This window comes from Aethalodelphis obliquidens, unplaced genomic scaffold, assembly GCF_003676395.1.
Source record: "Aethalodelphis obliquidens isolate GAN/ISIS:26980383/991018 unplaced genomic scaffold, ASM367639v1 scaffold30, whole genome shotgun sequence".
NCBI classification, from domain to species: domain Eukaryota; kingdom Metazoa; phylum Chordata; class Mammalia; order Artiodactyla; family Delphinidae; genus Aethalodelphis; species Aethalodelphis obliquidens.
The window spans coordinates 21,086,733-21,111,026 of record NW_020837974.1 but is presented as its reverse complement, the minus strand read 5'-3'; the positions used below and the strand labels follow the sequence as shown (position 1 = coordinate 21,111,026).

At 44.6% G+C, this 24,294-nt stretch overlaps 1 protein-coding gene across 1 annotated transcript in view; it reads left to right on the top strand.

The window, feature by feature from the left end:
* The first annotated feature begins 2,964 nt into the window (after nt 1-2,964).
* Nucleotides 2,965-24,294, top strand: part of OTOA (otoancorin) — a 60,309-nt gene continuing 38,979 nt past the window's right edge. Inside the window, exons 1-11 of the mRNA XM_027126665.1 lie at nt 2,965-3,055; nt 3,400-3,428; nt 3,520-3,550; nt 3,666-3,693; nt 5,184-5,271; nt 8,109-8,240; nt 11,173-11,408; nt 15,392-15,495; nt 19,591-19,691; nt 21,499-21,638; nt 24,144-24,267. Coding sequence (XP_026982466.1) covers nt 2,965-3,055; nt 3,400-3,428; nt 3,520-3,550; nt 3,666-3,693; nt 5,184-5,271; nt 8,109-8,240; nt 11,173-11,408; nt 15,392-15,495; nt 19,591-19,691; nt 21,499-21,638; nt 24,144-24,267 — 1,104 coding nt within the window. The remainder of the gene's footprint in view (nt 3,056-3,399; nt 3,429-3,519; nt 3,551-3,665; nt 3,694-5,183; nt 5,272-8,108; nt 8,241-11,172; nt 11,409-15,391; nt 15,496-19,590; nt 19,692-21,498; nt 21,639-24,143; nt 24,268-24,294) is intronic.

Here is a 24,294-nt window from a genome sequence, read left to right as displayed (position 1 = left end):
ATGTAGGCCATTACAGAGTATTGAGTAGAATTCCCTGTGCTATACAGTAGACTCTTATTAGTTATCTATTTTATGTATAGTAGTGTGTAAATGTCAGTCCCAGTCTTCCAATTTATCCCTCCCTCACCTTATCCCCTGGTAACCATACGTTTATGTTCTACATCTGTAACTCTATTTGTTTTGTTTTTTTTTTAATTTATTTTATTTATTTTTGGCTGCGTTGTGTCTTTGTTGCTGCCTCTAGTTGTGGTGAGCAGTGGCTACTCTTTGTTGTGGTGCACGGGCTTCTCATTGCGGTGACTTCCCTTGCTGTGGAGCATGGGCTCTAGGTGCGCGGGCTTCAGTAGTTGTGGCACGTGGGCTCAGTAGTTGTGGCTCATGGGCTCTAGAGGGCAGGCTCAGTAGTTGTGGCTCACGGGCTTAGTTGCTCTGTGGCATATGGGATCTTCCTGGACCAGGGCTCGAACCCGTGTCCCCTGCGTTGGCAGGCGGATTCTTAACCACTGTGCTACCAGGGAAGTCCCTCTATTTCTGTTTTGTAGATAAGTTCATTTGTAACCTTTTTTTGTAGAGTCCACGTATAAGCAATATCATATGATATTTGTCTTTCTCTCTCTGACTTACTTCACTCAGTATGACAATCTCTAGGTCCATCCATGTTGCTCCAAATGGCATTATTTCATTCTTTTTTATGGCTGAGTAATATTCCATTGCATGTATGTACCACATCTTCTTTATCCTTTTCTTTGTTGATGGACATTTAGGTTGCGTCCATGTCCTGGCTATTGTGAAGAGTGCTGCTAGGAACATTGGAGTGCGTGTATATTTTCAAATTATGGTTTTCTCTGGATATATGTCCAGGAGTGGGATTGCTGGATCATATAGTAGCTCTATTTTTAGTTTTTTAAGGAAGCTTCATACTGTTCTCCAGAGTGGCTGTACCACTCCTAGTACTCTTATCACTTAAGAATTTACAAGGGTTTAGGAGCCCTGTGTCAGTGATGGGTCAAAACCCAAATATTAGAACAAGAGATCCTCCTAGTGCTCTTATCATTTAGGAAATTACAAGGGACTTAGGGGCCCTGTTCCAGGAACTGGGGGCAGAACCCAATATATATTTTCTATTCTCTCACAGTTTCCCTTCTCTCAGGGATCTCAGTCTTGTCCTACCTGTTGTCCAATGTCTGAAAACCTTTGTTTCATGTTTTGTTTGTTTTCTAATTGTTTAAGGCGAGAGAGTTTATCTACTGCCAATTACTCCGTCATAGCTGGAAGCAGAAGTCCAACTCATTCCTTATTTATTGATGAATGGTATTCCAATGAATGGATATACCGTATTTGTTTCACTTTTCATCTATTGTTGAACATTTGAGTTGTTTCCAGTTTTCGGAATGGAACTCTACAAACCTTTGTATGGACGTATGTTTTAACTACTCCTGGGTAAATACCTAGGGGCAGAATTCCTGCATCATAGAGTATTGTATACTTAACTTTATAAGACGCGGCCAAACGGTTTTCCGGAGTGGCCGTATCAGCAACGTATAAGAGTTCATGCTGCTCCCCATCATCCTCAACACTTGGTGTTGTTAGTCCTTTTAACGTTTAGCCATTCTAGTGTGTATGTAGTGAATTTGTTACCACATCAGACTGGGGTCCGCTTGCCCGCACGCAGCAAAGCCGATCTATTGACCCTGGGTTTTGGTGAAGGAAAGTGCAGCATTTATTGCAGGGCACCAAGCAAGGAGTCCAGGGAGCTGGTGCTCAAAAGGCCCCCCCCAATCCCCAGAGTCTTTCAGGGAAAGTTTTTTCAAGACAGGGTGAAGGAGGGGGGTTTGGGGTGTGTGATCAGCTCATGGACATTCTTCTGATTGGTTGGTGGTAATTGGGAGTCGACATCATTAACCTTCTGGTTATAACCGGTCTGTGGCCTATGTGCTTGTGGGCAACATAAGTTTACTTCTTCCACCTGGTGGGGGTTTCAGTATCTGCAAAACAACTCAAAGGACGTGGCTCAGAATATTATCCACAGTCCTGGAGGAGGAGCTAAAGGTCCTTGACTTTAATGGCTAAAGTATTATTATTTTGTCTTGCTTGACTGTTTTCCTTTTTATGCGTTTTCTCACTGCCCTGGTTAAATTTGTTCTTTGGAACTTGGGGAAGGCCTAGGAGGCTAAAGTCTTTGTATAGACAAGAGGCAGGCGGAAGGGAGTGCGGGTCTGTTTTGGGAAGGCTCCATACGGTACGGCTCAGTTACAGTACCTCGTAAGGGTTCAGTTTGCATGTTCCTGGTAACTAATGATGTTGATAAGCTTTTATGTGCTTATTGGCCATAAATGTATTTTTTTTTTTTTTTTGCGGTACGCGGGCCTCTCACTGCTGCGGCCTCTCCCGTTGCGGAGCACAGGCTCCGGATGCGCAGGCTCAGCAGCCATGGCTCACGGGCCCAGCCGCTCCGCGGCATGTGGGATCTTCCCGGACCGGGGCACGAACCTGTGTCCCATGCATTGGCAGGCGGACTCTCAACCACTGCACCACCAGGGAAGCCCAAATGTATTTTTTTTTTAAATGAAGTTTAAGTTTATATTTTTTCCCTATTGGCTTGTTTATCTTCTACTTACTGAATTGTTAGAGTTCTTTTCATATTCTAGATATAAGTCCTTTGTCAGATATAACAGAATCCATGCTTTTAACTGCTGCTTTTTGTCTGATTGAGGGGAATGAGAGGTAGATGTCAGAATATAAACAGGCCATTGTAGAGTGAGGAGAGAGATGATTGTGTCTTATACTAGCATAGGGTTTAGATGGAGCAAAGTGGATGGAATTTAAAATTAAAAAAAAAAAACACCTCAAGGAATTCTGGGTCTATTTTTTCCCCTTTTGTCTTCTGAATGTTCCTAAATATATTTACAGATACAATCTGAATCAAACCTGAATTTTTCTTTGCTTGAATTAACTACAGGGAGAATGTCTCAGGAACCTAGGACATACTCTCTTTTGCTGTTCCTTTTTCTGAGCCATGGAGTGGCAAGTCATGGAGTTCCAGATTCCCGGCAGGGTAAGTCCTGAGGGAGGAATCATCTGCCATGGTTTCCACACATCTTAGGGAATGGAGTGGGGTTAGATCAATTTAGGTACATGATGCCGCAAAGTGTTTAGGGATGTGTGTGTGCCTGTGTGTGTGTGTACCCACGTAAGTGTAGAATTTTCAGGATCATTCTGAAAGGGTTTTTCAAACCAAGGTTTTTTCACACTGGCACATATGCTCACAAGTATAATTAAAATTCACTAAAAATTTCCTTCACGAGTAACCTTTTCGGGGGCTCTTTTCTTAATACATATTTGTATTTTTGAGGGTCATCCAGTTCAGTTCTATTTATACATTCAATGGCTTTGTTGCAGATTTGCCTCCTTTGTTGCAAAAAATGGCGGTGAGTATCCATTTGATTTTAAACAACATCCCCTGTACTGGAGCTGCCAACTTTTGGATGTTATACTCGACATTATCTCTTTGCCTTTTAGGAAGAAATAATAGATGGAAGCTACCTGAATGGTAATGTCCCTGCTGTCCCTGCTTGTTGCTTCTAAGAATTTCAAGCAGAATGTGCCTATGATCTCTCTGGCATGATTCCTTTTTAAGTTGTCTTTTCATTTTATTTCCATTGTAGCCTTGCTGGATCTCATACAGTTTCAAAGGTAACTCATCCTAAAGGGGAGGGGAAGGGATGGAATAGATTTTTAATAAAAATTCTTAATGGAAGTCTCTTAACTATAGAAAGTAAAATGTACTCATTACAAAAAATATCACCCAATGAACAAGTGTTTTAGAATAGATACATTCGTTCAACACAAGTTTGGCCCCCTCTGCTCTAACATTTACTGACTGCTTACTGTGTAGCAGGTACTATTCTAAGTGCTTTTATGCATAGAAACACATGTCATCTTCCCAAGCCTCCCCCTCCTCCCACCCAAGTAGGCCCTATTGTTACCCCATTGGACAGAATAATGAAACTGAGGCCCAGGGAGGTGATTTAAGGTCACACAGCTGGGAAATGGTGGAGCTGGGGTGTGTATCCGGCAGCCTGGCTCCAGGACTCACTGTTACTTTGCTCTCACTGTCACTTTATATTCTGTGTACAGGCTGGTGTTAGATACCAGGGATGTGGAGCAGGGCACTAGATAGTCTTATGGAAAGACAAATATGAACAGATAATTCTAATACAACAAGTACTATGAAGGAGAAATGGGAGCCTTGGGGCCCCGTGACAGGAGCACTTATTATACTAAAGTACAAGATCTCCATAAACAGTCTTCTCCCTAAGGTAACTCCAGTTGATAGTTTTGGATATATTCTTTCAGGCTAAAATTTTTTATCTATCTATCTGTCTATCCATCTATCTATGTATCTATAAAAAATGTGACTATAAAAGGCCTTCTAACCGTTTAAGGCAGGAAGATTTATCTACTGCCAATTATTCCATCACAGCTGAAAGCAAAAGTCCATCTCACTCCCTTCGTCTGGATGAGTGGCATTCCATTCCATACCATCTGTTTAACATTTCACCTGCTGTTGGATATTTGAGTTGTTTCCAATTTTTGGCTGTTATGAAGGAAGTTGTGCATTTTCTATGTGTTGGTCAATGTTTTAAGCACTTTACATGTGTGAACAAATTTAATTCTCACAGTTGTTCACTGTATTACATAGAAGGGGAAACCGAGGCACAGGAAAATTCAGTAAACTGCCTAAGGCCATACAGTTCAGTGGTAGAGCCAGGATTCAAACCCAGGTTTCGAGCCTACAGTCCTAACTGTGCTATTTCAGCCTCTCATGGTATACAAGGCATCTGTTTTCTAAACTTAATGTAGTCAGGACACCTTTCCAAGTCAATCTGTTTGGATTATTAATCTGAGTGGATTGTTATGGGATTTAGAATATAACACACAGCTTCAAATTGATCATTGTCTTTGAGAGACTGGTATGCAGGCTGATTCCTGGAATTGGAAACTCCCCCTCACTGTGCCAAGGAAACACATCTCCTACCTCTAAGCACAGAGTTCCTAGCATCCCGGCCCATCTTCATTGTCCTTTCTGAACCTCGGTCCCCTGATCACTCAGCTAGTAGGGGAACTGCTCATCCTAGGCGAGCCTGTCACCATGACCTTCTCCTGTCTGTCTTCAACTGAAGCTCCCATGTGTGGACGGCAGACCTGTCCCACAGAGTCGTGGCCTATCTGAATTCACGGAACGTTGCCTTCACCATCCCCAGCCTGCAGGTGTGTATCTGAGACCCATCCCTGTGTTCCCCTCTCAGTGCTCAGGGGTTGCAAAGTCAGGGGCCAGGTAAGTCAGAGAAGTGGGCTAGGTGGAGAGCTAGTCTTCACTTCCACAAAGGAACATGTTCTGTCCAGTGTTTTTTGAAACATGATATAAGCTCCTTTGTCTCTCTTTCATTTTTCCACTTTTGATGGCGACATGGTGTATTAGAGCAGCAGTCCCCAACCTTTTTGGCACCAGGGACCGGTTTCATGGAAGACAGTTTTTCCATGGGTTGGGATCGAGGGAATGGTTTCGGGATGATTCAAGTGCATTACATTTATCGTGCACTTGATTTCTGTTGTTATTACATTGTAATATATAATGAAGTAAGTTTAGAACTCACCATAATGTTGACAGGAGGCAGAGCTCAGGCGGTAATGCGAGTGATGGGGAGCGGCTGTAAATACAGATGAAGCTTTGCATGCTTGCCTGCCACTCACCTCCTGCTGTGCGACTTGGTTCCTGTCGGGCCACAGATCCGTAGTGGTCCAAGGTCACGCACTGGTATTAGAGTATAGGCTGAGCTACTCTAACAAAGAGACCATAGATTGCAGCAGCTCGAACAATTTAGTTTATTTCTATCTCATATAATAGTCCAGGGCTAGGTGGGAGGTCCAGAGAGGAGAGACAGCTCTACTTCAAAAGGCCATCGAGGGGCCTGGGTTCCTTCTGTCTTGTTGCTTTGTCATCATCTAAGGAGTGGTTGCCCACATGATTGAAACAGCACATCCCATTCTCCAACTCAGAGAGGGTGTGGTGGGAAAGAGGAAGTGAAGGCTGAATAGCTTCTCTTTAAGGATGTGACCTGCAAGTTGCACACTTCTTCCTGCTCATGTTTCATTGGCTCACAGTCCACAGTCACATCTTACTGCAGAGGAGCAAGATGAGAGACCATGTACCCAGCTAAAACTTATGGGATTCTGTTCCTAAAATAATTACAAGAGAGTGGACCTTTGGGTATAATTATCAGTCTCTCAATCATGGGTCCAAGAAATATTTTTCTTCCCTTTTAACTGTACTAGAAGAAAAACAGTAGCACAAACATGTAAATGGATGGCAGTGGATATTTGCCTTGGGGAACAATAGGGCCTGGTGGGGACTGCGGTGAATTGGCCAGCACATGCCTCATTAGCATAATCGGTAGCCCAGGGCGTTTTGTTTTGCCTTTACCAATACACTGTGAATAGCACAGAAAATTGAGACAACATTCTTTCAGATTTCAAAGACTATTATTTGATTCAGCAAAGAAGTCATGTCATTGACGAATGAATTTCTGACATACGTCTTCTTTTGTTTCGGTTTTTACTTACCTTATAGTGAAGATGAAAGTGTCAACCAACATTCATGTGAGGACGACACTCAGAAGCCTGGTTGTTATCCATTTACCAGGACACCCGCTAGGTGGAGGTGGCTGGTGGCCTCATGGCATCTGCTTTCTTCGCCATGTTCATCTGTGCAATCTAAAGAGGAGTGATGCCTGCCCTTTCTCTCTAGCAGTAGGGTTTCTCATAAAATGTGTATATTTTAACCTGATTAGGAGCTATACTACCTCTCTTCCTATTTGTATATTCATTTATTCATTTAGTATCTACTTATCCAGCCTCTATTCTCTGCCAGGCACAGTTCTAGACACTGGAGACTCAGGAGAACAGGCGGTCACATTAGTACCCACGTGGGCCTTTCTTTCATTCTAAGGGGAGAGACATTGACTAAACAATCATTCAACTCATTCAGGGCAGAGAATAATGGCTGGCACTTACTGAGAACACTTTACGTCATCATTTACTCCTCATGACCTAGGATTCATTCTTACTTACATAGTAAGTTTGACTGTTGTTCCTACCTTTCAGCTGAGAAAACTGAGACCCAGAGATACTGTTGCCCATTTATCAAATAAAAATACAGGTGTCTCAGTTAAATTTGACTTGCAGATGATCAACGAGTACATTTTTTTAGTGTAAGCATGTCCCATGCAATATTTGGGATATACTTACGCTAAAAAATTATTCGTTTATCTGCAAGTCAAATTTAACTGGGCATCTTGTATTTCATCTAACCATCCTAGTTAAGGAACTTGCCCGAGGCCGTACAACTAGTAAGTGGCAAGGTGGGGATTTGCACACAGGTTATCTGGTGCTAGAGCTCACCTTCTGTCCATGATGTCACACTATGCTGCCTTTCTAGAGCACCTCTATTTAAGGAAGATTTAGAAAAGAATTCCCCAGATAGCAGAGGAAATCTCTTTCAGGAGAGGCTGCTGGCCTCTGCCCCTCACCCTGGAGGGGGTGCCACGGGGAGTTCATGCTGCCTGAATTTTGCTCCTGTGCTGGGGGCTTGGAGCATGGGAGAGGGTTTGAGCATTGCCCATCTGGAAGTAGTAAACTTTCCAGGTAGAGGCCAGCTTCCCTGGACTTGAAACCTCAATCACCTGCAGGGACCAGGCAGGCCATGGGGAAATCAGCTACCTGGAGGGTGGTGAGCCGGAAGAGTAATTACAGTGAGCAGCTGTCCCTCTGCCTGTTGATTATTACACAGAAGGGGATGTGTGCCCCGCGTTGCCACATCTTTGTGGTTTCCAAGAAAAGTTGGAAATTTGGATTTTTGTGAGGAATTCCATGAATTTTAAATGTTAGCAGCTCATAAAAAATTTTGGAGCCAATTCAACGAAACATGTGCAGGCTGCCAGCTTGTGGTCTCTGCAGGGAATTAGGTGGCCTGGCTGGGCTGCTGGCCGTGGTGCTGACCATGTGCTCCTGTCCTGTCCTCACTGACTCTCCTAACGTTCCATATCCAGGCAGTCATGGAACACCACCTGGAACAATGTTTGTACCAGCCCTGGAAACTGCTGGAGGACCTGAGGGGAACCGACGCTCAGCAATTCCGCACTGCCATGAAATGTCTCTTAGAAGACAAGAAGGACCGCTTGGTGAGGCTCTCTTGGCATCCTGGGAGCGGAGGACATCCAGGGCCAGTTGGTGTTTGTCAGTTGAATGGAATTGAGCCTCACTCAGGCCTGGGCCCTTCTTTATCTCTTCCTCCCTCCTTCTCCTTCTGCAAACTCCCTGGGACCTAGGTTTCCTCTCTTACTTTCTCCAAAGTTCAGATGAAGAGCCTTATGAGTCATATGCTTATGAATACTAAGAAATGAGGGGTACAGAGGAGTCCCAGTAGTTTGGCTTCATAAACATCCATGAATGATTACTGTGCACCAGGGGACACTGGATTCAGAGATGAAAGACTGTCTCTGCCCTCAAGGAGCTTATGGTCCAGGGAGACCAAAAAACAGGGACAGAAAATTTCCACAAAATGAGGTTGGTAATGTAAGAGCAAAGAAAAGGGCTCTGAGACCCAGAGAACCCTTGGAATCAGAAAGGTGAGGTGTAGAGGTGGTTTTTTTTTTTCAGAGGCAGTTGAGTGTGGAGCAGTGTTTTCCAAAGGGTATTGAACCATTTAAACATTTTAATAATCATAAACTTATTTTAATGTCTGTTATTAAAATGCACATCAAAACTGTGAGTTTGGTGGAGATGTAATGTTTCCTTTTGAAATGAATTTAAGTTTTAAAAAGAGTTTAAAGTAAAAATATGAACTAAATAATAGTAAAGGCAATGCAAAGATATGGCAAAAATGAGGATGGTGGTCTTTGAAAATGATACTGATCTGTGTTTACTGTGTGTCGGGTATTATTTCCAGGGAACGATCAGCAAGCCGTTTCTGTAAAGGGCCGGAGAGTATATATTTTAGGCTTTGCAGGCCGTACAATCTCTGTCACAACTACTCACCTCTGCCGCTGTAGCATCAAAGCAGCCGTAGACGGCAGGTCAATGCATGGGTGTGGATGTGTTCCAATTAAACTTTATTTGCAGAAACAGAAAGTGGGTCAGATTTGATCTGTGGGCCATATTTGCCGACACCGTTCTAAGTGTTTAACAAACCTGGACCTATTGAATTGTCTCCAGGACCTTCTGAAATGAGGATAAATAGACTCTTACCATTTCAATATTCAGATGAGGAAACAGGCTTGGAGAGGTTGAGTAAGTAACCTCGGGTTACACAGCTTGAAAGTGGCAGATCTGAGGTGGGAACCTGGGCTCCTGACTCTAGCTGTGAGCCCTCTGGCATCTGGTGAAGCCCGTGGACTCCATCTCAGAATAATGTGTTAAAATACAATGGATGACAAAGGAAGCCGATTTTGTTGAAATACATTTATCAAAATACATAAGACAAAGTTAAGGGTACAGTAATTTATGTGCTTCTGTAACACATCCAATAACAAGATTTAGTGGCGGGGCTAATAGTTTCTGTAATTTTGAGGAAGTGTTGAGTGTAAGTGAGATTTCAAGACATTTGCAGCAATGGTAGTGAGTTATGAAAGTTTGTGATTTCTAGTGATGACACATCAAAGGTTCTCCTGCCACCTTGCTGGCTTGCTGCCTACGTTCATCCCTGAAGAAGATGCCAGGGACCAATTCCATGGCAGTGAAAAGGAGGATGCAGTTTCCCCCCAGTGTTCACAGATGCCCTAATACTATCCGCAGACCCCTGCCCAATAACCCCTAAGTTACACTCTTAGCCGCTGCACTGTTTGGCCCCAACCGGGAATGACGTAAGTTAGGAAACACATGGGCGTGGTGAGAGGTGTGGGCTTGGACTCCGTACACTTGTTTCAGATCCCAGCTTTGTGCAGGTTTGGCCTGGTTAACTAGTCTCTCTTTTGTTCTCATCACCTGTAATATTGAGTTAATTATAGCATGTAATGTTTGCTGAGTGTTCACTAGGTACCGGGCACTCCCCATTCATTATCTCCTTCAATTCTTATCTAGATCTAGGAGGTAGGCACTGATTTTATCTTCATTCAAGAGGAAGAAGCTGAGACTTAAAAAAGATAAGTGATTTGCTCAGGGACACACACATGTAAGTGGAGGGCCTGGCATCTGAACCTAGGAATGTCTGACCCGCAGACCCATGGGGCTTAACCTATAGGACTGTTGTGAGAATTACAGGAGGTGACGCATGCTTGCTCCATGCTTGACACAGTGCCTGGAGTGTAGTCCATAGGCAGTAAATTGTGGTTGTTGTTTTTGGAGGGTGTGTTGGGTGAAGGACAGAGTCGTGTCCAGTCTGATTGTACCTACACCCTGTCAGTATTCCTGGGGTCTGTGGTTCAAAAGATTCATTCATTCGTTCATTCTAACAGGCTATTTCTCAATGTCTTCTAGGTACCAGGCATCCCACTAGGCACATGGCTTGGGCCCCAGCACTTTCCTGGCTCAACCTCAGCTACACACTGGAATCAGATGCCAGGGCTCCACCAGAGACCAGTTAAACCAGGCTCTATACAGTGGTGCTGGGAATCACCTCCCTAGTGATTCTGATGTGTAGCCAAGATTGAGATCCACTGGCTTGGAGGAAAGATAGACCCATAAGCATCTCTAATGCATCATGGAGTTTGGTTCAAGATGCTGTTGGGAGCCCAGAGTGGAGGCAGATTTGGATTGACTTAAGTAGGACATCAGAGAAGACTTCACCAATGAGATGACAACTGAGCTTGGCCTTAAAGGATCAGCTGGATTTCTCTGGGAGAAGGAGGTGGAGAGGGGATGCCAGTTAGAGCAAGGGCCTGGGGTGTGACAGTCATGGTGTATCTGGAGAATGACAAGGTGCCTAGTGTGGGTGAAGCAGGTGAAGGCTTTGACTTTGTTCTTTAGATGATGGAAAGGTCTAGAAGATTTGACATAGCAGCATGGTGTTTAACAGTGGTCCTGAATTGCACCACTGCTGCTAAGTGTGGTCTCTCCCAGTGTTTCCAGATCAAGAGGCAGCTCTCAAGACAAGCCTAACTTCTATCATCCCTGTAGGAGCTGGATGACATCACTGTTGACTTGGGAGAGATTCGGAAACAAGCCTTGCAGAGCCCGGGCGTGAACCGCAGCCTGTTTCTCATCACGCTGGAGAGGTGTTTCCAGGTGCTGAACCCCCTGGAGTGTGTGGAGATCCTGGGCAGGGTGCTAAGGGGCTCCTCAGGCCACTTTCTCCAGCCGGATATCACGGAGAGGCTCCCCCGGGACCTGCGTGAAGATGCCTTCAAGAACCTGTGAGTGACCCCCTGCCCCCCCAGAGTCTGTCCTGAGAAGTCAAGGAGGTAACACATGAGGGAGGGGAGAAGGCAGGTGGGGACAGGTTAATATTCGAGGTCAGTTTAGAGATGGTTTGATTAAAACAGAGTCTCCCAAATTTTAGTCATTCTGGTATCATCCTCACAATTTTTCCGTACCTATATACCACCTGTATTATTATTAGTGCGTGTTTTTTAAAAATAGATTCATTCTATTTACTTAAAATATCTATTTTAAAAGTAAATATGGGACTTCCCTGGTGGCGCAGTGGTTAAGAATCCGCCTGCCAATGCAGGAGACATGGGTCCGATCTCTGGTCTGGGAAGATCCCACATGCCGCGGAGCAGCTAAGCCTGTATCCCACAACTACTGGGCCTGTGCTCTAGAGCCCGCGAGCCACAACTACTGAGCCCACGTGCTGCAACTACTGAAGCCCACGTGCCTGTGCTCTGCAACAAGAGAAGCCACTGCAATGAGAATCTTGTGCACCATAGCAACGAGTAGCCCCTGCTCGCCGCAACTAGAGAAAGCCTGCACACAGCAACGAAGACCCAATGCAGCCAAAAATAAATAAATGAATTTATTTAAAAAAAAGTAAATATGATACACACTACTGTATATAAAAAAGATAACTAACAAGGACTTACTGTATAGCACAGGGTACTATACTCAATATTTTGTAACAACCTATAAGGGGAAAGAATCTGAAAAACATAGGTACATATGTATGTATAACAATCACTTTGCTGTACACCTGAAACTAACACAACATTGTAAGTAAACTATACTTCATAAAAAATAAGTAAATAAATTTTAAAAAGTAAAGGGCTTCCCTGGTGGCGCAGTGGTCGAGAGTCTGCCTGCCGATGCAGGGGACACGGGTTTGTGCCCCGGTCCGGGAAGATCCCACATGCCGCAGAGCAGCTGGGCCTGTGAGCCATGGCCGCTGGGCCTGCGCATCTGGAGCCTGTGCTCTGCAAGGGGAGAGGCCACAACAGTGAGAGGCCCGCGTACCGCAAAAAAAAAAGTAAATATGGTATAATTACTGTAAATGGGAAACCAGTATCATTTGTCTTAAGTAATCATAAAAATAAATACAGTATAAAAAACAAACCAGTATCATTAAATCCTAGCTAGATATGTTGTTCTGAGCCTAGGACCTGTTCCCTTGGTTAAAAAAGGAGCTGAGTGTGTGTTGAAGACTCTCTAGCACTAAAGTGAGACTTCCACCTTGAGAGTCAGCAGGACGGACAGACACAGTTGGATCCAGAAGCTCAAATTACATCATCAGGAACATCTCTGGCTTTTTATCTCTCAGCTCTGCCCTCCTCTGTGTTGGCCTCACTCCCAGGCGGGCTCTCTCCACGAGGGAGCATGGGCACAGTTCCAGGTAGAGTCCTAGACCTGATTCTCATTGGTCCACACTGGGTCATGTGCCCATTCTTCTTTTTTTTTTTTTGGCTGCGTCACTCAGCATGTGGAATCTTAGTTCCTCAACCAGGAGGGATCGAACCCACGCCCCCTGCAGTGGAAGCGTGGAGTCCCAACCACTGAGCCACCAGTGAGGTCCCCATGTCCCCATTCTTGAGCCGGTCACTGTGGCCAATGGGATCTTATATGCTGAATGGCTTAGATGTGGGTCACAGTCCCACCCAAATGACATGGATCAAGATGGGGACATGGGGACTTCGCTGGTGGCCCAGACAAGTGTTGACAAGAAGAAGGAGTGGACACTTGACAGTCAAAACTCACAGCTGGCCAGCACAAAACTTTATGTAAACCCTGACAAGAGCCTGGGAGAAGGTTACAAGCCTTACAGAGAGAAAGACAACAGATCAATACAGAGAGAACGTTGCCCGACACTAGATTCTCATCATGAGCTGGGAGTCCAGAATATGGCCCCATTTCCCGTTTCTTGATGAGCATCATTTAATCCAACCTCTTCTTTCGCAGATGAAGAAACTGAAGCCCAAAGAGAGGACAGCGTCCCTTGAAGTGACCCCCTGGGGCTTGACTTAATTTGAACTCAAGCCAGTTCTTCTGAATCTCAGGTTTTTTTTTTTGTTGTTTTGTTTTTTTTCAGTACGCGGGCCTCTTACTGTTGTGGCCTCTCCCGTTGCGGAGCACAGGCTCCGGACGCGCAGGCTCAGCGGCCATGGCTCACGGGCCCAGCCGCTCCGCGGCATGTGGGATCCTCCCGGACCGGGGCACGAACCCGTGTCCCCTGCATTGGCAGGCGGACTCTCAACCACTGCGCCACCAGGGAAGCCCTGAACCTCAGTTCTGACCTTTTCCTACTCTACCCTCCCGTCCCCTTCTCCTTGTGACGATGATGTCATTAAGCCCCACCCCCCATTCTTCAAATGAGGAAACTGAGGCACAAAGAGATTGTATAACTTGCTGTAGGTCAGACTGCTAGGGAATGATAGAGCCAGCATTTTTACAAATGGGCAAGCTTTCCCTTAAATAATGTAAACATCGTTTTTTCAGAATTATATCTATCTCCTGTCCCTTTCATGTCCTGTGCTGTTCTGAAAAACAAAACAACAACCCAAAAAAGACAGAGAGAGAGAAAGAGAGAGAAAGAAGAAGAGGAAGAATAAGAACCAGGAGAAGAGGAGAAAGGGGGAAAAAAAACAACCGAGGAGAAGGAGGAAGAGAGGAGAAGAAGAAGAAAAGAAAGATACGGCAAGAAGATATTAAGATAGATTTAAGGGAAAGTTTGCCTCTTCATATATGAAATGACGGGGAGAGTGGTGAGGATAAACTTTAAGCTTAGAAAAGGGCAGATGGGTCATTTGGTGAATTGATTTTCAGTGGTGGTGGGTGGAGGTGAGGGAAGTCTTCCAGGATGAGTAGACTCAGCTATTTTGCAGGTATGAACTGGAGGGGTGATCAGTGCCAAATGCTGTGAACGGTCAAGTCATATTTGGACCAAATGGGACTGCTGGGTATGGTGACAAGGAGCTCATTCAGGACTTGGGCCACAAGGAGTGGTGTGTTGATGAAGAAACCAGATGTCAGTGTCTTAAAAAGTGACCAAGACACTTTACGCCCATCAGGATATCTGTAATCAAAATGTCAGATAATAACAAGTGTTGACAATGACGTGGAGAAATCAGAACCCTCAGACACTGTTGGTGAGAAAGTGAAGTGGTACGGCTACTTTGGAAAATAGTCTGGAGTTCCTCAAAAGGTTAAGCATAGAGTTGCCATCTAACCCAGCAACTCCGCTCCTGGGTCTATTCCCAAGAAAAATGAAATGTGTCACACAAACACACATGAATGTTTACAGCAGCATTATTTATAATAAACAAAAAGGGGGAAACAACCCGTGTCCATCAACGGATGAACAGATAAACAAAATGTGGTATATTTGTACAACGGAACAGAATTTGGCCATAAAAAAATGAATTACTGATGCACGTTCCAACATGCATGAACCTTGAAGTCATCATGCCAAGTGAAAGAGGCCAGATACAAAAGTGACATATGATTGCATTTATCGGAAATATCCAGAAGACGTAAATCTATAAAGATAGAAAGTAGATTAGTGGTTTCTAGGAGTTGGGATGACTAGAAGTTCTGGGGTGATAGCTAAAAGGTAGGAGGTTTCTTTTTGAGGTACTTTAAAGGGTTCTAAAATTGATTGTGGTGACGGTTGTACAAGTCTGAATATACTGAAAACCACTGGGTTGTGTACTTTGTATGGTATAAGTTATATCTGAATAAAACTGTTACCAAAAAAAAAAAGGACCTGGTGGTGAGGGAGTGAAGAACAGTCTTTGGAAGGTATTTAACTGTGATGGGAAGAGGAGAAACAGGAAAATCGCTACATCTGTAGCAAGGGAGTGGGAAGGGCTTTTAACCAAAGATAGCTTTGTATACTTTTGTTGTTTGGACCCTGCCTGAAGGCCTTCGTATTTGTTCCTTAATTGACACCTATGTGTATGTCATGTAGGTCTGTGGTGTTCAAAGATCTCTACGACCAAACCTCGGCCCATTCCCAGAGGGCTGTCTACTCCTGGATGACTGGGATTTTGCAAACATCTTCCAATGGCACTGGTGAGCCCAGGCTTTGAGGTGGGAACACTTTTTAGGGGGAGTCCATCCTTAAAAGTGATGCTTCATCTCTGAAGGTAGGGATTTGATTTCATTGCCACTTAAGATTTTTAGCTCCCTCAGCTTCCAAAAAGTGTTTGCTGTGGTTTATGGAAAAACCACAAACCCCATTTCATCAGTGCATTTTTCACACGCTGAAGTCTCTGAAGTCAGCGTCATCTGTATCTTACAATCAACACCGTGTCCAAGTTTAGCTTCTTAGTGGAACGTAAATAATGCTGGCACCTTAGATTCCATGAAAACTTGCTGCACTGCGCAGCATGCGGGATCTTAGTGCCCAGGGATCGAACCCTGTAGTGGAAGCGAGGAGTCTTAACCACTGGACCGCCAGGGAAGTCCCTCAATGAAAACTTTTAGAATCAGGTTACAAGTTCAAAATCTGTGTTAAAAATCTGTATCAAAGTGGGACAAAATAGTTTTTTTTTTGTTTTGCAGTACGCGGGCCTCTCACTGCTGTGGCCTCTCCTGTTGCGGAGCCCAGGCTCCAGATGTGCAGGCTCAGCGGCCATGGCTCATGGAACCAGCTGCTCCGCGGCACGTGGGATCTTCCCGGACCGGGGCACGAACCCGCGTCCCCTGCATCAGCAGGCGGACTCTCAACCACTGCACCACCAGGGAAGCCCAAAATAGTTTTTTTAAAAAGAAAATATAGGCAATAAAGCACAGAAATTTAGTGCTAAGCTTCCTGCAACCGAAGCAGCAATAGGTCAGGAGTAATTTATTTGGCAGATGTTCGTTAAAAACCTACTGTTTTCTAGAGCAGTGAAAATCATAGAGACAGAAAGTAGAGTGGTGGTTGCCAGGGGCCAGAGGGAGGAAGGAGTGGGGAATTACTATTTAATGAGTACAGAATTCCAGTTTTGCAAGATGAAAAAGCTCTGGAAATGGATGGTGGTGCTGGTTGCACAGCAAAGTGAATGTACTTAATGCCACCGAACTGTATACTTAAAAGTAGTTAAGGGGCTTCCCTGGCGGCGCAGTGGTTGAGAGTCCGCCTGCTGATGCAGGGGACGCGGGTTCGTGCCCCGGTCCGGGAGGGTCCCACGTGCCCCTGTGAGCCATGGCTGCTGGGCCTGCGCGTCCAGAGCCTGTGCTCCGCAACGGGAGAGGCCACAACTGTGAGAGGCCCGCGTATCGTAAAAAAAAAAAAAAAAAAAAAAAGTAGTTAAGATCGTAAATTTTATGTTACGTGTATTTTACTGCAATTGAAAAAAAAAGGAGAGAGAATGGCTATGTAGATTAGTAACGCAAACCATTTCACAGGTAGCTTCAACTTGTTGAATCTTTAATGTTAGTGATGTAAAGACAATAAACTTTTTAAACACCTAAAAAGAGCCTACTATGTGTCAGCCACTGGAGGTACAAAGGAAAAGAAGACTAAGTCTTTGTTCTCATGGAGCTATAATTTTATTGTGGGAGAGTAGGTGGAGAAAACTTGTAAGCAAGTAAATAAAGAGAGATAGAGAGAGAGGACACAAATACCCATAACTGCTCTGCAGAAAATAAAAGGGATCAATGCCATGGAAAGGGTGACTGCTTTAGCCTAGAACAGGGCTTGGCAAGTGTTTTCTGTAAAGGGCCAGAGTAAATTTATAGGCTTTGAGGCCCTACAGTCTCTGTCTCAACTATCCGACTCTGATGTTGTAGCACAAAAGCAGCTCTAGACAGCAGATAAATAGGCTTGGCTGTGTCCCAAGAGAACCTTATTTATGGACACTGACATTTGAATTTCATGTGATTTTCATGTGTCAGAAAATATTCGTCTTCTTTTGATTTTCCCTCAATCACTGAAAAATGTAAAAACCGGGAACTTCCCTGGTGGCGCAGTGGTTGGGACTCCGCGCTCCCAATGCAGGGGGCCCGGGTTCGATCCCTGATCGGGGAACTGGATCCCACATGCATGCCGCAGCTAGGACTTTGAATGCTGCAACTGAGGAGCTGGCAAGCCTCCACTAAGGAGCCCACGAACCGTAACTAAGACCCGGCACGGCCAAATAAATATTTTTTTAAAATGTAAAAACCAAACTCGAAGGTGGGCTGGGTTTGGTCCACGGGCTGTAGTTTCTGACTGCTGGCTAAGGAGGCAGGTGACATTTGGATTGAGACCAAAACGAGAAATGGGATCAGACATGCGAGGCTCTGGAGGAAGAGCATTCCAGGCAGGGGAAGCGGCAAATACAAAGCCTCCGAGGTGGGAATGAGCTGCGTGTGTGTGGGAAACAGAGAAAGCTGGTGGCGGTGAAGTGTAGGGAGTGCCAATCAATCCTTTTCCTGGAATTCAGCTCTGAAGTTTGTATATAAGAAGCATTAAACAATGGAATAAATGTCTTCCATGTGCAGCAGAATTCCCTCTGCCTGATGCCTAGTGGTAGCCTCCAAAAAACTGAATCTCACACTAAGTGACTCTGAGAAATTCACTCAACTCACCCTCCAGACTCTAGACTTCCCTTAAGTCCTTGTTGCCGGAATTTAGTTGGAGACAGACAAATTCCTCTATGATACGTTTCATTATTAAGCTAAGTGAATTGAAATGAATTCTATTTGGACTTTAAACTTTTTATTCATGAAGTTCCTTGAGGTAACTGGAAATACTTTGGGTGTCAAAACTATCCCAAGTTTGGGGATCATTGGTCTGCAGAAATACAGTTCATGCTTAATAATTAATTAGAGGGACTTCCCTGGTGGCACAGTGGTTGAGAATCCGCCTGCCAATGTAGGGGACACGGGTTCGAGCCCCGGTCCAGGAAGACCCCACGTGCCGCGGAGCTACTGAGCCTGTGTGCCACAATTACTGAGCCCATGAGCCACAACTACTGAAGCCCATGCGCCTAGAGCCTGTACTCTGCAACAAGAGAAGCCACCGCAATGAGAAGCCTGTGCACCGCAACGAAGAGTAGCCCCCGCTCACCGCAACTAGAGAAAGCTCGTGTGTGGCAACGAAACCCAACGCAGCCAAAAAAAAAAAAAAAATTAGAAATGAACAACTCAGCTTGGTTCTTGGTGAATTTAGTGGTTTCCCCACAGAATTCTCTAGCCTTCCAGGGCCACCCTTTCTTCTAATAGCCAAGTCAAGTGTCCAGGGTCCCCATCGAGAGGATCACAGGTGTTTACCTGTGCGCACCACAACAGCTCTGATTCCTGGGCTGGGGGAGGGCAGCCTCTTGTCCCTGTGACTTGGCCCAGGCACCAGCTGACTTCACTGTCTCCTCTGGGCACCAGCCATTGCCCACGGCCTGCTGCAGCAGCTCTTAGTGACTGATTCACTGCACCCTATAACGGCTCCTGCTTTTTTCATTTCCCCAAAATGCTACCAACGCAATGGTGTTCTGTGTAAATCTTTCACTGGAGGATTAGGGGCAATGGCAGCCAATTCTAGTTCACTGAAACTTGAAGTTGGATCCTGGCCACGATTGTTCTGAAAGCCCCACTGACATTTGCTGATGGGGAATTTCAAATGCCTGAACGGAATTATAGAGTCCTCTGGGAATTGAGAGAAGGGAGAACACTGCTGCTGGCTGAGGAGATGAGAGAAGGCTTTAAGAAAGGAAACACTTGGAAGCTGAAGAGTTAGGGGAAAGGCATTCTAGCTGATGAGAAGGGCCCAAGAGAGTAAAGATTTGGAGACCATGTGGGGTGCATATGAGGAAGGTTTGGCTCATGTACATGGTGATAATAAGGAAGATAAGGATTGTTACTGGTAGTAATAAAAGAGTCAAATATATTTCAAGTTAGTAACTAAAAACTGTATTTTGTGGTCTTAAGTATTAAAAAAATAATCTGCATTTCTAACAAGTTCCCAGGTGATACTGAGGCTGCTGGTTCAAGGGCTGCTCTATTGAGTAACGAAGTGGTGGACGTCTGTCATTGCCTGTGTGTAGTGTAGCATCTCATAAGTAGGGGGCTCTCAAAAGATGGTTGTGGAATGAATTAATAAATGCAGAGAGGAGTCCTGACATCAAAGATCTTTTGACTATCATATACCAGTGCACAGTCTTTTATTAATTTTTACTTATTTGTCCACTTATTTATTTTTTGCAGATGACTCTGTTTCATGGGTCAGTGCAGAAAACTTATGGATTTTGGGCAGATATATGGTTCACCTATCCTTTGAAGAAATTATGAATATTAGTCCTATAGAAGTAAGTTGGAAAAGTTCATTTCCATGTTCCCATCACTAATACTTCTGGGGTAAGGTGTATTCTAAACCTCTCATGTTTAGCCAGCTAGTCAAGGTGCCCTGGGAAATGAACACCCACCTCAGCTCAACATAACTTGAGCATCTAAAGAAAATTCCTGGAATAAGACCTCCAGCAGTCAGTCATTGGATTGTGTTCTAGTGTAGAAAAGCTAAGAAAAGAAAAAGGATTGTGGACTGTTAAGATAGCTCTGATGTGAAAAAACATGATCTATAAATGTTGGCTACGCACCAGAAATCATTTAAGGGTATTTTTGTACTCAAGAAAGGCCAAGGACGATAACTGTAGAGTTTCCGGTCCTTGGAAGCACGAACGCAAATGAAAAGCGATGTGGATTAATAGCTACTTCAGCATGTGTGATGATTGGATTTTAACTCTAGAGTTTACAGTGGAGAAATACACATATTCGAGGTTACTTGACTCACCCGTCAGGTGTCTTTCTCCTTCTGATGTTGGCTTGATGACACTAAAATACCTGGGGTAGCATGATTTTAGAATGCAGCCTCCAAAGAATGCTGCCAGCAGGGAGGCATTCGTAAGCAGTTTGGGGCTTGCCACCAGTTTTTATCCTGTGCGCCCTCACTTTCTGCTGGCCAGTGAGAGAAGTGTTCACATCAAATGACTGGCTTGTTCAAGGACCGATTGACCCAACAATATCTGGTTGTTGTGAAACCAGAGGCAGAACGAGGTTTCTCTTTTTACCTGGGAGGCTGGAAATATTTCAGATGTCTCTCAGTTTTATAATTCCCAGTTATAAAATTCCATTTTACTCTCCAAAAGAAGTTGAGTGAATTTCAGGAAGTCGATAGAGGTTAAATTCTTAGGAAACTGGGCCCCTAGCGGGGAATTTCTGAGATTCAGATGCCATTTGCACCATTTCTTCATCTTCTAAAAATGTAGAGAAGGGAGGTGAAGCCACAGAGTGCCAATGCTACGCGGGAATTTCATATGGACGAAGAGTACAATTCTTGAGGGAGAGAAAACTTTTTGAGACCTTTAAGCGCAGAATAACCATGCGTTGAAATATTGGAGACTTCAATGCAAAAAAGTGAACAAGAATAGAAAGAATCTGAATAGCATATTTAATAAAGTTGAATATATGATATATATTTGCATTATATAGGTGTGTTATATATTACATAAACATACATTTACATATATATTATATACATATATTCAACTTTGTATCTTACAAAGAGAACACACTCTTTTTTATCACCTGAGGGTCATTTATAAACTGACTCATCTATTAAAAAAATTCCAATTCCCCAAAACAAACGATTTATGGACCATATTCTCTGACCTCAATAAAGCAAATCTAGAAATAAATGTGCTAATATTAGCTTTAAAAAAGTTCAACTGCTCAGATAGTAAAAACAAACAAAAAACTTTCCTAAATAACAGTTGGATTGAAGAGGAAACTAAGGCAGCAGTTACAGACTATTAAGAAATCAATGACACCTATGGTTACCAAAGGGGAGGGGGGTGGGAGGCATAAATTAGGAGTTTGGGATTAGCAGATACAAGTTACTATATATAAAATAGATAAACCACAAGGTCCTACTGTATAGCACGGGGAACTGTATTCCATGTCTTGTAATAAACTATTATGGGGAAAAAGAGAAATCAATGAAAATGAGACATGGGCACCTCCAAGTGCCAAGAGTAGGGCACAGCACAGACCAGCAGGGCGGGGCTGCACGGGCCCGCTTCATCTCTCCACACTGATCTTCCTGTCCTTGTCCACCAGATTGGGCTGTTTATCAGCTATGACAACGCCACCAAGCAGCTGGACACGGTTTATGACATCACACCTGAACTGGCCCAGGCATTTCTGGAGAGAATCAGCTCCTCCAACTTTGATGTGAGGAATACCTCTACCATCCACAGGCAAGGGGCGTGGGCGTTGGGCCCTTGGAGCTGTTTCCCAAGATGCCATCTAAGCATCAGCTTCCTCTGAGCAGCAAAAGACCCGGGGAGGAAAGGGAAGTGGCTAGTCCATGTCTTTGGAGAGTTCCATGTCTTTGTGCATGTGAGGGAGGTGTTTCCCCAAAGAGACTCCTTTCAAGAGGTTGTGAAGCGGGGAAGAAAACAAATGCTTTTTAAGCATCTCCTACGTGCCAGACATTTTATACAACCTTATCAAGCGCTAAGATTCCAGCTCTGGGCACGAAAATGGAACATTTTAACTAGTACTCCATCCATTCCAAGGTAAATGTGTAATTTCCAAGAGGTTGGGTTGAGTATTGGAAATAGCTCATGGGTTCCCATATCTGTGAACCCCTTGTTATCCAGACTCTCAGGTGGGGAGCCCTGGGATGAGATCAGCTCTAGAATTTAGTGATTGTAACATGATCCCCCAGAACCATTTCCAGCAGGGGAGGGCCAGGAGCTGCACACCTGGTGATCCCAGAAAGGGTTTGAATGTTGGGGTGTGTGTGCAGTGGGGAGGGCTGACGGGCACTGTTCACCCATCTTCTCTCCATCTCCCAGGGCCTTACTGTCACAGTGCTTTCTCTGACATTACCACATGACCTTACATTTTTCAAAGCACTTGCAGAGAATGTTCTCATATAAAACTCTTACACCGGGGCTTCCCTGGTGGCGCAGTGTTTGAGAGTCCGCCTGCCGATGCAGGGGACACGGGTTCGTGCCCCGGTCTGGGAAGATCCCACATGCCGCGGAGCGGCTGGGCCTGTGAGCCATGGCCGCTGAGCCTGCGCGTCCAGGGCCTGTGCTCCGCAGCAGGAGAGGCTGCAACACTGAGAGGCCCAAACAAACAAAAACAACAAAAAACTCTTTCACCGTCTTGCCCTATCCTTAGTAATTTTCACCATTAGCATGGCTTCCATTTTTTTTTTTATAGTTATACCAAAAATAGCTTAGCTATTAAGAATATGGGACCCGGAACCAGACTTCCTGGGTTTAATCCTGGCTCTGCCACTTACAAGTTGTGTGATCTTGGCCATGTTACTGTGCCTCTCTGTGCCTCCATTTTCCCATCTGTAAAATGGGAGCTACTAAGCTGCCTACCTCATTAAGACCCTTGTAAAGATTAAGAACATCTGCACAATACGGGGATATATGTATACGTATAGCTGATTCACTTTGTTATACAGCAGAAACTAACATACCATTGTAAAGCAATTTTACACCAATAAAGATGTTAGAAAGAAAGAACATCTGCGAATAGTAAGTGGTCAAGAAATATTAGTTATCCTTAACATCGTTATTCATATTCAGTCTTCACTTCTTCTGAGTCTTCTTTTTTCATCAGACACACTTTCAGATCCTTTCCCTGGCCTGGTTGCTTTCTGGTGGACATGTCTGAGAGTGTCAGTGTCTGATCATGATCGACCAGGTGGTCCAGCCACGCTAAGTTAAGCAGATTTCATACGAATGCTAAGAGCATCCACTGATGAAGTGCTTAGTATCCACCAGGAAGTATGCTAATTAGTTGGTATGCCTTTTCTCATTTACCTCTCACAGTATTCCTCATTCCTTCATTCATCATATTTAAGGAAACCTCCCCATTAAAAGCATAGCAGAGCCCTGCTTAGAGAGGCAGGGCTACCCTGTACAGTGGTACAGAGTGTGCACTGCACAACCATGTGCTGCAGGCTTTCAGAGAAGTTAAGCAACTTGCTACAGGTCAGATGTCTCGTAGAGCTGGGCTTCAAACTCCAGTTGGCCTGAAGCTATGTTCTTAACCACTAGATACAGTGCTCCCCGTGAGACCGGGATTCAAATTCCATCTCTGCTCCTACGTTGTTCTGCCTCTTGTGTTTTTTTTTTAAAGATTAAATTATTTTATTCAATTCAATAGATTTTTTTCATTAAGAAGTTTATTTATTAAAAAGTTTTTTTAAACATCTTTATTGGAGTATAATTGCTTTACAGTGGTGTGTTTCTGCTTTATAACAAAGTGCCTTTTGTGTTTTTTCCCTTTTGAAGTCATCATCATCTGGTGATGTTGGTTGGAAATAAACCTCTGCCTCAGAGAATCCCTCAGGGTGGACAAACCCCTTATCTCTGAGTGGAAAATTGGGGTTTTTCTGTGGCTAATTGAGCACATGCTTTCCTTGTGCCCTTTATTGCCTCAGGAGGAGAGATGGCAGAGTTGGTTGGATCTAGATTTAAGGCCCTGCACCACTACTTGCCTTGGGCAAGTCACTTGATCTCTCTGAGTCTCAGTTGACCCTTCTGTGAAATGGGGCTAATGAGAGCACCTACCCTGCAGGGCTGTGATGAGATAATCCGGGTAAAGGGCTCAGCACAGTACCTGGTACATGGCAGCTGCTATGATCGTGACCTCTCGGTTCTAACTGGGGTGGGGCTGCGGCTGTGGCCCCCAGCTCTGCGCCCTCCACCAGCATCCCTTGTCTTCTCACACAGGCTGGGGCTGCTGGTTTGTTTCTACGATGACCTGGAGCTGCTGGACGCCGCTGTGGCCCAAGTCCTCCTTCACCAGATGATCAAGTGCAGCCACCTGCGGGGCTTCCAGGCTGGTGTTCAGAAGGTGCAGAAGGGCTGCAGGGCCCTGGAG